The sequence below is a fragment of the Oryx dammah genome, unplaced genomic scaffold (assembly GCF_014754425.2).
Source record: "Oryx dammah isolate SB20612 unplaced genomic scaffold, SCBI_Odam_1.1 HiC_scaffold_27, whole genome shotgun sequence".
NCBI lineage: Eukaryota > Metazoa > Chordata > Mammalia > Artiodactyla > Bovidae > Oryx > Oryx dammah.
The window spans coordinates 23,777,401-23,793,689 of record NW_024070211.1 but is presented as its reverse complement, the minus strand read 5'-3'; the positions used below and the strand labels follow the sequence as shown (position 1 = coordinate 23,793,689).

The following is a 16,289-nucleotide window of genomic DNA, read 5'->3' as shown; positions in this document are numbered from 1 at the left end:
GTAGCCTGTGGCCCCCAACTTGCAAAGCTGACATGTTGAGTGGATAGTAATGCTATGTTTCTACTTCTTGGCAGACTACTCTCCCGATCAGATTTATTATCTCATTACTTCTTCTATATAATTAATTGTGTCTGTAACTCTAAAAGATGCTATACTTTTCCACTCTCTGAAGATAACCTTGATTATACAAATCCTGATCCTGCTGATGGTAACCCACAATTGTTTCATGTATCAGGGTAGGCTCACTGCTATAATAAACAAGCCTAAGAGTTCAGGGACTTAACATCAGAGAAGTTTATTTCCATCACACGTAACAGTCCAGTGTGACTGTTCCTGTGTGGCTGGCTTTCCCAACAAAACTTTCTTAGGTTCCCTCCACCTCATAGCTTTGCCTTTTCTGGATTCTGGTGTATTTTCCTTCAGCTATAAACTGGGAAAGATGAGAGAATGGAGTTACACGTGGGAGTGTTTCAATAGCCAGACCTGCATTTGGGCATATGTTACTTGGACCCACATGCCACTGGTTATGATTCCATTATGGATAAATCAAACTTCAAGAAGGGTGGGAAGTGAAGTCTACCAGTAAGCCCAGGAGGAAACACAAAATGAGTTGGTAAATGAACATCTCATCTCTACCATATTTTCCAAGCAGTGTTTTGATTTCATCCAGCACTGGTCCTTGGCTCAGAACCAAATGGAAGGTTTTATTTCATGCTGCTGCTGCTAAGACGCTTCAGTCGTGTCCGACTCTGTGCGACCCCATAGACGGCAGCCCACCAGGCTCCGCCGTCCCTGGGATTCTCCAGGCAAGAACACTGGAGTGGGTTGCCATTTCCTTCTCCAGTGCATGGAAGTGAAAAGTGAAGGTGAAGTCGCTCAGTCGTGTCTGACTCTTAGCGACCCCATGGACTGCAGCCTACCAGGCTCCTCTGCCCATGGGATTTTCCAGGCAAGAGTACTGGAGTGAGGTGCCATTGCCTTCTCCTTTAATTTCATAGTTAGCTATAAAAAAGGTTGAAATGACAAACTTTAACTGAAAGCAGGAAATGTCACATAATTCAGTGATTTTTCTAGATTATTAATCTCTTTTATTCACAGTAGCCACAAAATGTATTGCACTTCTGTTCTCTTCTTTCCTCTAAAACACATAAGATATTCCACCTCCAAAATTCAACAACACAACCTTGGTGATTCACTCTCTACCTGTATTCCAAGAGTTGCCCTTCTTTCTGCTCCCATAATGGCACTCTTTATCTAAAGTGCACTCAATATACTTCACTTGTATCATTTAAAAGGGTGAAAAACATACTTGAATGTCATTAGGCTTTTATTTCATACCAGGAAACAAACTCATCAAATACTTTCATGAAATTTAAGATCTTTGATCAGACAAGGTTTAATTAAGCAAATGACTAGCACTGGGACCTGATCAAAGCATAAATGTCAATGTAATGATTATTCTTTCCTCTTCCGTATAGTGAATGGTTTAGACTACTAGCTCAGTTAAACGATCCCATCTAATTCTGACATTCCATCCATTTCAAAGAGCAAGTTCACGAACCTTGTCAGTGGTACATTCAGAAAGGGTATGAAAGCTCCCAATTCCTAGTCCATTTTGATGCTCTAAACATAATCAAGACACTTAGTCTTATGGCTCAGAACATCCTTAGCAGTGAGCGATGGCCCAATTGTTTGCCCGGAGAGACTGATAGATGAAAATCATATACAGAAATTTTAGAAAGAATAAGCAATTATTTCCATCAATTCAAAAGTTCACAAGAGTTTAACTTATATTTGAATAGCATTTGGATGGCTGCCTCAAAAATTCAGTAATTATGCTTGTAAGATTTTGAATACAGAAAGCACAGAGAGCAGAGAGGGTATAAATAAAATATAAGCACAGGTAACACTCCCTATACGAGTCTGGTCTTTAGTTTATGATTTGTCATTCTTGAGCTTCTTTGCGTGTAGGTAAAAATTTAAATTTTCTTGCAACTTAATTTGCTGTCTGCTCTTATATTTTTAATGAAGTATTCAACTAATAGAGGAAGTATGTACACATTGTCTTTACCATTATCATCATATAAGATTAGATATTTTAAGTAGAACATAACCGATTTTATTTTTCTTATTGTGTGCCTTTGTTTATTCACTCGCACATCCATTGTTTCACTTTTAGCTTTTAATATTATAATTAGCTAAACTGACTCAGTAAAAGATCATTAAAAATACAATTCAAGAAATAAAACTGCTTATTTTTAAAAACATGAAAATATAATCATCATGTACAGATTCTCCAAAATTATTTTATCCTACATAAGGCTTCCTTGATGGTTCAGATGATAAAGAATTTGCCCACAATGTGTGAGACCTGGGTTCAATCCCTGGGTCAGGAAGACCCCCTGGAGAAGGGAATGGCAACCCACTCCAGTATTTTTGCCTGGAGAATTCCATGGACAGAGAAGCCTGGAGAGCTACAATCCATAGGGTCGCAAAGAGTTGGACACAACTGAGCAACTAACACACATACACACATAAGTGAAAATAATATTTATACGTCAAGACATTTTTAGTTTATTTTATTAAATGGAAATTAATATTTTACTGCTTCCAATATTGACTGCATTCATTTTCAAAATTACATTTTTATAATTTTTTTAAATTTAAATTTATTTAATTGGAGGCTAATTACTTTACAATATTGTATTGGTTTTGCCATACATCAACACGAATCTGCCACGGGTGTACACGTGTTCCTCATCCTGAACCCCCCTCCCACATCCCTCCCCAAAATTTATTTTTGTGTCATTCTTAAAAGTATAATAGCCAAAATTATTTTTAAAACTTAATTTTTGATCATAAACCTCTTGCTGGATCATGGAAAAAGCACGAGAGTTCCAGAAAAACATCTATTTCTGCTTTATTGACTATGCCAAAGCCTTTGACTGTGTGGATCACAATACACTGTGGAAAATTCTGAAAGAGATGGGAATACCAGACCACCTAACCTGCCCCTTGAGAAATCTGAATGCAGGTCAGGAAGCAACAGTTAGAACTGGACATGGAACAACAGACTGGTTCCAAATAGAAAAAGGAGTACGCCAAGGCTGTATATTGTCACCCTGCTTATTTAACTTATATGCAGAGTACATCATGAGAAACGCTGGACTGGAAGAAACACAAGCTGGAATCAAGATTGCTCGGAGAAATATCAATAACCTCAGATATGCAGATGACACCACCCTTATGGCAGAAAGTGAAGAGGAACTAAAAAGCCTCTTGATGAAAGTGAAAGAGGAGAATGAAAAAGTTGGCTTACAGCTCAACATTCAGAAAATGAAGATCATGGCATCTGGTCCCATCACTTTATGAGAAATAGATGGAGAAACAGTGGAAACAGTGTCAGAATTTATTTTTTTGGGCTCCAAAATCACTGCAGATGGTGATTGCAGCCATGAAATTAAAAAATGCTTATTCCTTGGAAGAAAAGTTATGACCAACCTAGATAGCATATTCAAAAGCAGAGACATTACTTTGCCGACTAAGGTCTGTCTAGTCAAGGCTATGGTTTTTCCAGTAGTCATGTATGGATGTGAGAGTTGGACTGTGAAGAAGGCTGAGCACCGAAGAATTGATGGTTTTGAACTGTGGTGTTGGAGAAGACTCTTGAGAGTCCCTTGGACTGCAAGGAGATCCAACCAGTCCATTCTAAAGATCAACCCTGGGGTTTCTTTGGAAGGAATGATGCTAAAGCTGAAACTCCAGTACTTTGGCCACCTCATGCAAAGAGTTGACTCATTGGAAAAGACTTTGATGCTGGGAGGGATTGGGGGCAGGAGGAAAAGGGGATGACAGAGGATGAGATGGCTGGATGGCATCCCTGACTCGATGGACGGGAGTCTGGGTGAACTCCGGGAGTTGGTGATGGACAGGGAGGCCTACCGTGCTGCAATTCATGGGATCACAAAGAGTCGGACATGACTGAGCAACTGAACTGAACTGAACTGAAACCTCTTACAAGTCCATTATTTTCCTTCACATTTATATAGTCTCAAATTTCATAGATATTTTTCCATAAGAGAGTAAAAATGCTTTTTAAAACTGGAGGCTCCATAAATTCAACAGATTTCTCTCCCTCCAGAAAACTGCATAAAAGAGTTTAAATCACTAATAAAGCAATATGAGAATTATCTTACACTTTCAACTGAGAGTTCCCATAATTCTTTCTCTTCTTCAACTTAAATGTCTCTTTACTTCAAATTATTATCAAGTAAACATGCTGGCATCTTTCTACTAAACATCCACTATATACAAGACTCACATTTTAAATATGCACAAGAATAAAATGAGAAGCACAGTTCTTTTCAAAATTAATGATATCAGGTGTAGCTCATAAAGCTAGTTTTAAGGTCATGCTAACAACTGCAAAAGCCCACATTAACTCACAGAACTGCAGACAACCTCCATGGAAACACTCAACATTCTCCAAAGGAATGAGGAAAAATTACCACTTTTAAATAATACTATTGGTTACAGAGGACATGCCAAAGACATGAAAACAACTTGGTCTAATCTAGAAGACAGTTACATCATAAACATATCACCTCATATTAATCTACTGTTATTAGGAACTGTGCTATTAAGCTCTGAAGAGATATGCTTACATTATTTTTTTTCTGTAAAGTAGCAAATCAAAGTGGAAGTGAAAAAGTAATAGTAAATTAACACTTTGAAACAAGTAAGTTATGACGGGAAACACAGTGTAAGTTATACACTGACAACACAGATGCAAGGAGATTTACTCAGTTGGATTCAGTCAATATGTGAGTTTATTCACAAAGAACTGATCAAAAGTAAAAGTACATCTGAATTCCATATTAAATAGCTGGCTTGAATTCCATTATCAAGTAGTACTATCAAAAAGTGAATCTAATTCGGCCCTGGTTATTACAGTTCTTTCTAGTTTTAGCTTTATGTGACAAAATAGATTATCACCGTTGAATACCACAGAACATTGTTGAAGGTCAGGATTTCTCAAGAGTTAAAATAAGGATTGAAAAAAATTTATTGACCCTCCCTTTGCAAATAATTGGCTTGCTTACTTACATTCCAGAGGATCTAATGAACTTAATGTAAAAATGCAGGGACCATGTGGAAAAGAAATTAAAACTTTTACCAATAAAGTTTATTGATTAATTAAAACAGAAAAGTAAAGCTAAACAGAGTTCATGAGTGATGTTTCATGGATATTGTAATACAAATCCTAAAGATGAATTATTAGATGTAGAAGAACAACATGTGTGTATGTTTGAGAGAAAAGCTTTTTATTATTTTAGGAGACTTGAAATGGGAAAAAGTTTGAATTAAAAATTCACTTGACTGGTCATAAGAAATGTCAACTTTACATTTGTTAATAAAAGAAAAGGAGTTAGTAGTTTAAAGAATGATTTACCACACATAAAAAGATCAAATTATCAAAATGTAGGTGAATCGTGAGAAAAAAGCCAATGGGTGCAAAACAATGAATTCTCTTCTCTCATTTGCTGTCACCTGCTTATGAAGTTTCTCCTTGGTGGTGATTACATAGAAAATGAAGAGGTTATAAGGACTTCACTAGAAATTATGAATAGCAATTTCAGACATAAAATCTGATTTTAAAAAATTTATATTCATAAAAACACACTCAAATTCCTCATTAAAAAACTTAAAAAATTTTATTTGGAAGTTTTATACAAGTTTAGTATTTATTATCTTTCCTTTCCCTTAGTAGTTTTATTACATTAAATGATATAAAGAAAACATGATTATTTTCACCAAGGTCCATGTAAGACGTACCCAGGATCCCTCGGATTTATCCCAGAGTGCCATATCCTTATGTTCATGTTCTGTGTGTGCTGCAGACATGAAGTTTGAGGAGTCCCATCTACAGTCAGTGTCTAATATAGAATTCTCCAGTATATGTGTTACATTTGGGTGAGGTTCAATCAATACCTTCATCCAAAAGTTGTGAACTTCAAAAGAACCAGAAACACTTAGATAATTACATAAAGTTTACCTTAATAAAATAATTCTTAAAGAGCTCTGCCGTATTTAAAAAAAAAAAAAAAGCTAAAGCAAAAAATTAAAGCTCTACAGTAAACAAAGTGATAAAAATGACAACCTTCAATCTGATGCCCTACTTGTAAATACGTGATTAAGCTGAGGAAACGTTAGATATTAAAAGTCTCATAATTACTTCATAGACTAATCTGAGTTATTTCTTTTTTATGATGGTTCTATTTTGGAGTTGCTCAATTTTTACTCATGTTCTTCCACGCTTCTTCAGCCATTTTTCCCTAATATGTCTGGCAAGATCAATTAAAGAGGACATTTTTTTCTCATGTTGGATTCTCTAACAGCAAGCACACTGTTCTCTTAGGAAGAACACTAGAGGGTCCCTAACCACTGCAACATGATATTTGACCTCAAACAGACGCTGAAAATGCACAGGTAAGACATCAAAACAGGGCACCAGGACAGAACAGTAGAAGTTAGTTCTCCCTGGAGGGTCTGATCACTTTTATTACCTGGCTATATAGAACTTTCATTTCAGGAAGCATGAGTGTGACATAGTCACAATAATAATAGGCAGCAGCAAATATTTCCTTGGGGAGATGAGGAAAGAAAAAGGAGAAAGGCACATACTATTCAGGCAACAATAATATTCAATGCCCCAAGCAACCCTAATAAACAGTAAGTCTTCAAATATATTAGATATACATGAAAACATATTGGAAACAAAAATATCTCAAGCAACTAAGGGTACTTGTAACATAAAAGATAATTAAAATAGCAGTATTAATAACTATTATTGCTGCTGTTATTAATCTTTATTACACTATTTATGATAAGGGACGTTATAGACAATTTTCAGATGTATCAAAATCTTAATAAATACATAGAGCTTGTAGAAAACACAACCTTATTGGAATGCCCCTCATATTCAATTAAAAGGTAAAATTAAAACCTTGCCTAGATAGCAGCTTCTAAGGCATCAAAATATTCAAGTCCAGTCATTATCTTCCAATTAAAAATAAAATAAAATTTAAAATAATAATAACAAAAGCACTTAAGTCCTATACTATCTTTGGTTGTTTTCCTTAATTCCAGCCCTGAAAAATTAATGACTTCAGGACATCAAAATCAGATACTCTGTATCTGGATTGAAATGACAGCATTACGTGTATTAAAAATGTCTGACATCATGTATGAACTCTGAACTATTAACATGTGAATCACTACACAATTTAAAAAGCTAAACATTTAGCAAAAGTATTACAAGATATACTTTACACTCAAAATCATGGATTATAATACAGTTTTCATCCTGTCAGAAGAGGATCAAATGTAACAAAACACACTGCAACAAATTTATTTAAATTCGCTCAAAAATATGACCTGGAGTTAAAACACTGCAAACATTCAGTCTATTGAACTATGAAGCAGTTTTTTTAACATCCAAGCAGTCATATACAGTATAATACAGATATGAATAATGATAAATATATCAACCAACTTTAATTTTTGCTAGTGAAAAAAAATCCCTTTTAAGCTATTTTTGGCATGGTGCCAGAGGCCCTGTCATCTAACTAAATTCAAGGCACTGCTTATTTACAGGTTCATAACACGTAGCACTTGTAGTTTTCAAGTAGATGTATGGTTAAAAGGTAGGCTTGTTCATGTATTCTTCCATTGTCTGAAAGAGAACAATAGATTAAAATGATTTCCCCTTAAACCACATCCTTCAGGAGACTGAAAATTTTGAAAATTTCTTCATTCTTCTACTCATTTATTATGCTACTAGTGAAAAGAAGCTTTTGTGTGTTTGTTTGTGGGGTTTTTTTGGTGTGATTTTTTTTTTTTTTTTTTTTTTTTTTTTTGCCATGCCTCACATTTTGGAGGATCTTACTTCCATTACCAGGAACTGAACCCAAGTCCACAGCAGTGAAAGCGCAGAGTCTTACCACTGGATGGCCAAGTAATTTCCAAAAAGTTTTGGGAAGTGTATATGGTCATAAATATTTGCAATCCAATCAAGAAAGGTGGTTCAAAGTTTGAGTGTAATTTATATACAGATCTTTATGGCTGGAATTAAATAACTTTCAACAGAGGAAAAGCTAAGTTTGACTGTAAAATCAATGCCTGATAAGAGAAATGCTTAAGCAACAGCTGCCAAGCTATCACTGTTGACTTCAGAAAGACGTACCTGCTAAAATGACCATGAGGACCACTTCCAGGAACAGGTATTAGAGAAATCTGAATGGTATTTGTATGACATACATATCATTGTTGTTTAGTCGCTAAGTCATATCTGAGTCTTTACAAACCCATGGACTGTAGCCAGGCAGGCTCCTCTGTCCATGAGATTTCCCAGGCAAGAATACTGGAGTGGGTTGCCATTTCTTTCTCCAGGGGATCTTTCTGACCAAGGGATTGAACCCATGGCTCTTGCTGCATCTCCTGCATTGCAGGAAGATTCTTTACTGCTGAGCCACTGGGGAAGCCATATGTATCATTACAGATACAGAATATTTTATTGCCAAGACATAAAGGATAAACAGACCATAATACTTTAAATTTCTTCCATGTATTTTGAAAAGGCTTTCCTCCAAAGTATACAAATTATGTTTCTTCATCCTCCTCATCACTTACCAAGTTTGCTAACATGACACAAGACCATAATTCTTTCCCAGTACTTAAAAAAAAAAAAGTTTAAATGGACTCACAGTTACACGCAGAGTTAAAAATTACATTGATGTTACAAACCCTTTATTATGCATGAGGGATGGGCTTCCTCTTCCACTCTGTTCCTGTTATAAACATATACTTATGCAACACAGTGGCCTTTGAGTTGAATCAGTCAGAGAACTCAAGGGGCCAGCTTTAGGTAATACCCCTTCTGCTTCTGTGTAAATAATGTACAATCAGTAATGTTCAACCTGTTCTTAAGCTTAAACTCCAGGGGACGTGATTCACATGCACCTGCCAGTGAAGACATCCACCAGCAAGGGCCGAACAGACCAGACCATGGCTAAGCAAGATTGTTCAGAGGATACTAGGGTTAGAAATCAGGTTTCTTGTTTCCACCAGCTCTATTTAGAATTCCTGTCCTCCTCTGCTGAAAATACTCATGCGTCATCATCCACACTTTCTTACAAAGCTCTTACACCTCCTGAACGAGCAAACCCACACCTTAAGACCTCTGCCCTTTATCTCCTCTTATAGCTATTGCCCATATCTTTTTGGGGGGGGAGAGGGGGCCCTACGCCTTGTGTGACTTGGGGGGTCTTAGATCCCCAACCAGGGATCAAACTCATGCCCCATGCATTGGGAGCATGTAGTCTTAACCACTAGACCAAAAGGGAAGTCCAAGATACTGTCCATGTCTTTAAACGGGCTATCACATTGGCCAGGAGCCCATGACTGTCTCTCGGTACCTAGAGTTTATACCATTTAACTAGGTATACAGGCACTTCCCTGGTGGTCCAGTGGCTAAGAGTCTGTGCTCCCAATGTAGGGGGCCCGGACTCAATCCCTGGTCAAGTAACTAAATCCCACATGCCGCAACTAACACTCCCACACAGGAAGATAAACAAACGAATAAAAATAAATATTAGGAGAGACACAGATGTAAAGAACAGACTTTTGGGCTCTGTGGGAGAAGGTGAGGGTCAGATGATTTGAGAGATTAGCATTAAAACATGTATATTACCATATGTAAAACAGATAACCAGTACAAGTTTGATACATGAAGCAGGGCACTCAAAGCCAGTGCCCTGGGACAACCCAGAGGGATGGGGTGGGGAGGGATGTGGCAAGGGGGTTCAGGATGGGGCACACATGTGCATCTGTGGCTGATTTACGTCGATGTATTGCAAAAACCACCACAATATGCAAAGTAATTGTCCTCCAATTAAATTAATTAGTTAAATAAATATTAAAAATAAATTTTAAAAAAGTATACAAAATTACAGAGTTGGCTATAAAGTTTAATTAAAATGAGAAAAAGTGAAAATAGATTATAAATTTTCTAAAAAATTTTTAAAAGTCACAAAATCCAGAACAATAGCATGTGGGTTTCATCAATTAAATGCCTGACACACTTCTATAATAGCTTACATATTCATTAGATGGCCACAAAGTCACTGCAGCTGAGATACCTCACCTTTGCAAATTTGACCACAGAAGCTTGCAGCCTGGAAGGGGCCTGGCCCAGGAAAGGCCCTGGAGTTGTCACTTCACTGGCCTCTAACTCATTGGTCTCTAGTTACTGGCACTGATTCACACCACTGAGGGAATCAATCTGCTAAAGACTGGCTGCCCTTTCAGAACTCTAGCTTTGCTGCTACTCAAGTTACATGAGCCAATGACATATGTGGTTGGTATTTTCTGGAGCTTGCCCCTTTAAAAGTTGGAATAGACTTTTAGGCCCCACCAGCCTAAAGAGCTCTGCCCTGGCCTTTCACAAGGACTAGGGTATCATGGGACTCCAGCTATCTACCCAGCACAGCATTGCATCTTGTGCATTCAGCACCAGGAAAGCTACATTTTACTGTATTATGGTCTGGTTTAGCTGCCTAATATGTTTGTGCTTTTCAGGGAGACAGTGTTGGGTTATACCTAGTCAGTTCTCATGAATCCCAACCTACACATACATGGTATCTCATTGCTTGACCTAATGAGGTACCATTTGACCCTCCCTTCTTTATTTGTTTTCTAATTCTGTGCTCAGAACATGTTTGTCACTCCCACTGGTAATCCCAAGAGCACCAACCTCTGTATTTGAGGATCAGTGTATTAAAAAGCAGAGGCATCACTTTGCTGACAAAGGTCTGTATAGTCAAATCTGTAGTTTTTCCATTAGTCATGTACGGAGGTGAGAGATGAACCATAAAGAAGGCTGAGCACCAAATAATCGATGCTTTTGAATTGTGGTGCTGGAGAAGACTTTTGAGAGTACCTTGAATAGCAAGGAGATCACACCAGTCAATCCTAAATGAAATGAACCCTGAATACTCACTGAAGGACTGATGCTGAAACTGAAGCTCCAACAGTTTGGCTACCCAATGCAAAGAGCCAACTCATTGGAAAAGACCCTGATGCTGGGAGAGACTGAAGGCAAAAGAAGAAGCGAGTGGCAGAGGATGAAATGGTCTGATAGCATCACTGACTCAATCGACATGAATTTGAACAAACTCTGGCAGAGAGTGGAAGACAGAGGTGCCTGGCATGCTACAGTCATTAGGTTGCAGAGTCAGATACAACTTAGTGACTGAACAACAATATCATCTTCTTCCTTTCAGAGTGTCCTTTTTCTTCTAATCATTTTCTACCAGTGTCCACAGGTACCTTCAAAATAAGGTACCTCTTAAAGTCATCCCAACCAGTTAAACTCTTCTTTCATTCCATATTTTCAATGTCTAGGAAAAGGAAATGGCAATCCACTCCAGTACTATTGCCTGGAAAATCCCATGGACAGAGGAGCCTGGTAGGCTACAGTCCATGGGGTCGCAGAGAGTCGGACTGAGCGACTTCACTTAGCCCCAGTACACTCAGAATAAGCTCTGAGAATTTAGAGCTTTAAGACTACGCATTTTCTCACTAAAAATATAGAGACAGTCTTTTTGTTCTAAAAAAAACTTTTATTGGGTAGGGGTGAGGGAAAAGTCCAGGGCCTACTTCGAGATGTTCGGTTGTACTAAAAGTAAAAGGAATATTACAAAGGCCTCCGTTAAACATCAGCAAGTACAAATCATGCTTAGGTCCAAAAGACAGGGAAAAAATAAAGCAATAATTTCTTCTCTTTACCCAATTATATTACGTGTGTCTATTCATGCTCAGCGGCTCTGACCAGATACACAAAGCAAACCATACATACAAAGTCAGTTTTTCAAGCAGCTCCTCAAATGTTCACGGACTTAGCAGAACTAACAGATCCCAAGAGAACACTGGTGACTCTGTTTCTATTTGGCAGGTGTTGCTAATTCATTGAGAGTTTTAGAGGACAGTCGTGATTCTGCCTGCTCACTATGGGGGCAAGCTGGCTAAACGGGGGGCCCCCTGAGACCTACCTATCAAGACCTTCCACTCAATAACCAGGGATATGAAAGACCAATCAATGTTTCATTGTGAAGGGTTTCTCTCTTGAAATAGCAGACATTCCCTGCTTCCCAGATTTAACTGGAACAAGAAGCACCATACAACCTGCAAGCCCTTTAAAACTCTTATTTCCTAAGGAGGGAAAACAAAATAACCTAGGGGTGTCTTGGCCCTAATTCAAGTGGCTTTAGTTACTGAAGTTCCAAAGACCCTGTTAAATGCCTGTTTCTCCTATAAGGTGATTCCACAGTAAGGGCCTTGAGGACAGAATTATAAATAACTCCCTGGCATATTTTAAGAAAGGTTGTTCTGTGGAATTTTCAAACCAGTGATTTCTCAAGTACCTTGTAAAATTCCCTTCCTGTGGCATTTGGGGAAAGCCAAATGAACATGAGAAAGTTTAAATGCATTTTTTGAGGTGATAACACATCCAGAGATAAATGCAGCAGCTTCCTAATAGGCAAGCACAGAGGCTCAGGGGTACCCTGTATCCTTCTCAGTATCCATTCACCTGAGGACTGGCTCCCTGGATGGGCAGGAGTAAGTCATCAGCTCAAAGATGTGCCAAAACCGTTACTTGGAAGTCATTCCTAATGTTTTACTAATTCAAGCAAGCTCTTATTTCCAAACAGCAGCAAGAATGGCTTTACTGCCCATTTTTAAAAGATACTTCATAATGCTCTGAGATGTTGTGACCTGCTGTCATGGAAATAGAAAGACAGAAAGAGTCAACGATGCTGTGAGAAGAAGAACCTAGAGGTGGCAGAGCAGGCAAGGAACCCAGGCCCTCAAAGGTGTGCTGGGTCAGGCAGGCAGATCATCTCATTTGGGAGGGCAAAGCTCAGTGGGTGAAGCACTCCTTCTCATAGTGACTGTGGGCTGATGTAGGTAAGTTCCCTTATTAGGGATGATGTAAATCCGGACTGGATCTATAAGAAAAGCCCCATAGTATTTTATATAACCATCACAGAGTCAGAAGCATGACCAAATGGATGCTTCAGGGCCCATTTATTCCTTGACAGCAAGCTACAGAATTCCCAATTTATTTATGCAAATAGGAACACACACACAGCCTCTCCAGGAAGGTAGGAAATTTTAATTAAAATGATAAATGCCACTTTCAGTAATAAAGCTCTAGTAACCTTGGCAAATAGAATAATGATGTTATTCTATTCATAAGGCGGGTATTTTAATACAAATCTTTTTATACCCCCCATAAAATTATTCTTGAAAAGAACAGCACCAAGTATTTTATACCTTTTTGAGAGGGAGGGATCGTCACTGATAAGGTCAAACATGAAAAGCAAAGACTCTGGAGCCCAAGTGCCTGGGTTCAAATCTCTATTCCACGATTACTAGCTCTGTGAAACTGAGCAGTCATTAAACTTCTCTGTGTCTCAGTTTATTCATCTTTAAAATGAGGCTAGAGAATTTCCTGGTGGTCCAATGGTTAGAACTCTGTGCTCTCACTGCTGAGTGCATACATTTTGATGCCTGGTCAGGGAACTAAGATCCCACAAGCTGTGGTAGAGCAAAAAAAAAAAAAAGTGGGTAACAATATACCTCTTAGAGTTGCAGTGATAATTAAATAAGTTAATACATGTAACTTAGTTTGAAACTATACCCAGCACAAAGTAAACAGTAAGTGTCAGCTAATACATCACCACCACCACCATCTTTTCCCAGGGCATGAGAAAATGTGTACTGACCTCCTGTAACATATCAGAATCCTCAATGGCTTTGACAGCAGATTTCTTGGATGTTTCCTGAATTTCTCCACCGATGATAAACTCATCCAGGATAAAATAAGCCTTTTCAAAATTAAAGATAATATCTAGCTCACAGACCTGGTAAGACAAAAGCAAATGTGTTGATCAACTTGCCACAGTATCAGGGGAAACACGTGCCAGGGATTCAAGCTTTGCAACAGTGACACCCATGTGGCACACCAAAGATAAAAACATCAGATGGTATTTTTAAGGCCAGAAAAGCAGAACTAGGGGAATCTGAGCCCTGAAAAAAAAGTAAAACCACATTCTATTAAAGCAGAGCATGTCCACGGATAATACTGTTTAATGTCACACCAAGAAATTTGAGGCTCAGTAGAGGTGGGGACTGCCCAGTTCATCCTTCCATCAGCACAGATAAAAGCTGAGTCCTTGCTGACTTCAGGCACAAGGGCACCTTCATTGCTCCTGATCACCGGTCTGTAAATTTGGCTCCTAGCTTTAGAACTCTCAGAAGCTCATTCTTCAGAGGCAAATTAGCTCAATTGTGCTAATTTTTCTTAAAACTATGTCTCAAAAAAGTGGTTCTCAAACTTCAGAGTGTGACCCAATCACCCAGAACGCTCACTGCAACACACACTACTGGGCCCCACCTCTGGAGTTTCCTGTTCAGGAGGTTAAAGCCTGAGAGGCTGAACGTCTAATGGGTTCCCAAGTGAGGCTAATGACGCTGGTGTGGGGACCACACGTGGAGAACCACTGCCACTGTCACAGACCAATGCAGAGGCCGACAGATTTGGTTACATGTAGCAAGTAGCAGGAGAAGGCAATGGCACCCCACTCCAGTCCTCTTGCCTGGAAAATCCCGTGGACAGAGGAGCCTGGTGGGCTGCAGTCCATGGGATCATAAAGAGTTGGACATGACTGTGCAACCTCACTTTCACTTTTCACTTTCATGCATTGGAGAAGGAAATGGCAACCCACTCCAGTGTTCTTGCCTGGAGAATCCCAGGGACAGGAGAGCCTGGTGGGCTGCCGTCTATGGGGTCGCACAGAGTCGGATACGACTGAAGAGACTTAGCAGCAGCAGCAACAAGTAGCAAGACCCATAATCCAAATAAGGCTCACTTCTAATGCTTCCACCAGCCAGCCAGCGAGGCCCCATCCCTACCGTTTGCCTTCCCACATAGTCCTCAACTCTCCCTTTCCATACTCTCCAGAATGTCTGCTCACTGAAAGCTTTCAGGCCTCTCTCACGTTCACTGCTCAACAGCACTTGATACACTTCGCCAATCCCCTGCTTGAAAATCTCCTCTTGATGGCTGCCTGATGCTGGCAAAATGACTCAATGCCTGCTTTCCTCCTCCATCTCTGAGGATTCTTTCCAGGCTCCTTGGATAGTTTCTCTCTCCCTGAACCTTGCATTCATTTTAAAAGTATTTACAAAACGCTTGAGACACATCAACAGACAAAGCAAAAAAATCTCTGCAGCAGGATGCTCACATCCTAGGGATGCGCTTTCCTCTTAAAGACTGATGATTCTCAAGAGAGCCTCTTTGCAACACATACATTCTCCTGGACGATCTCATTGACTCTCTGCAGCTGGGTCTTGCATGCAGGTGACTTAGCAAACTGAGATGCCTGGGCCTGATCTCTCTCAGCAGTGTTCATCCAGTACCTTCACCCACTAACCAGACATCTCTCCCTCCATATTCCTCCATCCAAGTCTTTGAATCCTAAACTGAAGTCAAGCATATTCCTTTCCCTTTAGTCCCTACTTTGCTTAGTAGCTGCAACCTCTATCTAGAAGCTCAATCTCATTTTTTCTACATTTATTCCATTCCCCCTCTCTCTCCCTTTTCTCCCTCCCTTGGTCTCATCCCTCTCAATTTGATCACCAGCTCCTATGGATTCCATCTTGTACATAAGCCCATAACCCTTCCATTCTTGCCTATTTTCACTGCTGTTGCTCAGACCTGCAACATCTCATGCTTAGGACACAATAGAGCACGTCCCAGAAGGAGTGACCTCCGTGGTGTCTGTGCCCACAAGAGGACAACGACCACTAATGTCTTGCTAACGTGCTCATCTGGCTCCTTTCCTGTGTGAGGTCTTCTGTCCAGGACAGTCTGAATTGCTCAGCATGGTGTATAGGAATCTCTCCAGCCCGGCCTGGGGCTTGCTCGCTGGCTTCCTGTGCTACAGCTATTCTACAAACTCACCCCATTCTTTCCTGCCTTTGCTCTTTGCACATTCCAGGCATTCCTGGAACGTTCTCTAAATGTCCTTTCCTTTATTCTGCTGACAAAATCAAGCTCATTTTCCAAGGACAAATTCAAAAGTTATGAGTAAATGACTGCCCCAAAGCTTCATTTCTCCCTTTGAGATTTTGCATCACTTCCCATATGTTCTCTCTTACATTTT

At 39.3% G+C, this 16,289-nt stretch overlaps 1 protein-coding gene across 1 annotated transcript in view; it reads right to left on the bottom strand.

Moving 5' to 3' along the window:
* Positions 1-5,691: 5,691 nt before the first annotated feature.
* Positions 5,692-16,289, bottom strand: part of AP1S3 (adaptor related protein complex 1 subunit sigma 3) — a 66,139-nt gene continuing 55,541 nt past the window's right edge. The window contains exons 4-5 of the mRNA XM_040228481.1: positions 13,848-13,985; positions 5,692-7,735 (exon numbers count right to left, since the gene is read on the bottom strand). Of these exons, the coding sequence (XP_040084415.1) occupies positions 7,700-7,735; positions 13,848-13,985 (174 nt within the window). The 3' untranslated portion in view covers positions 5,692-7,699. The remainder of the gene's footprint in view (positions 7,736-13,847; positions 13,986-16,289) is intronic.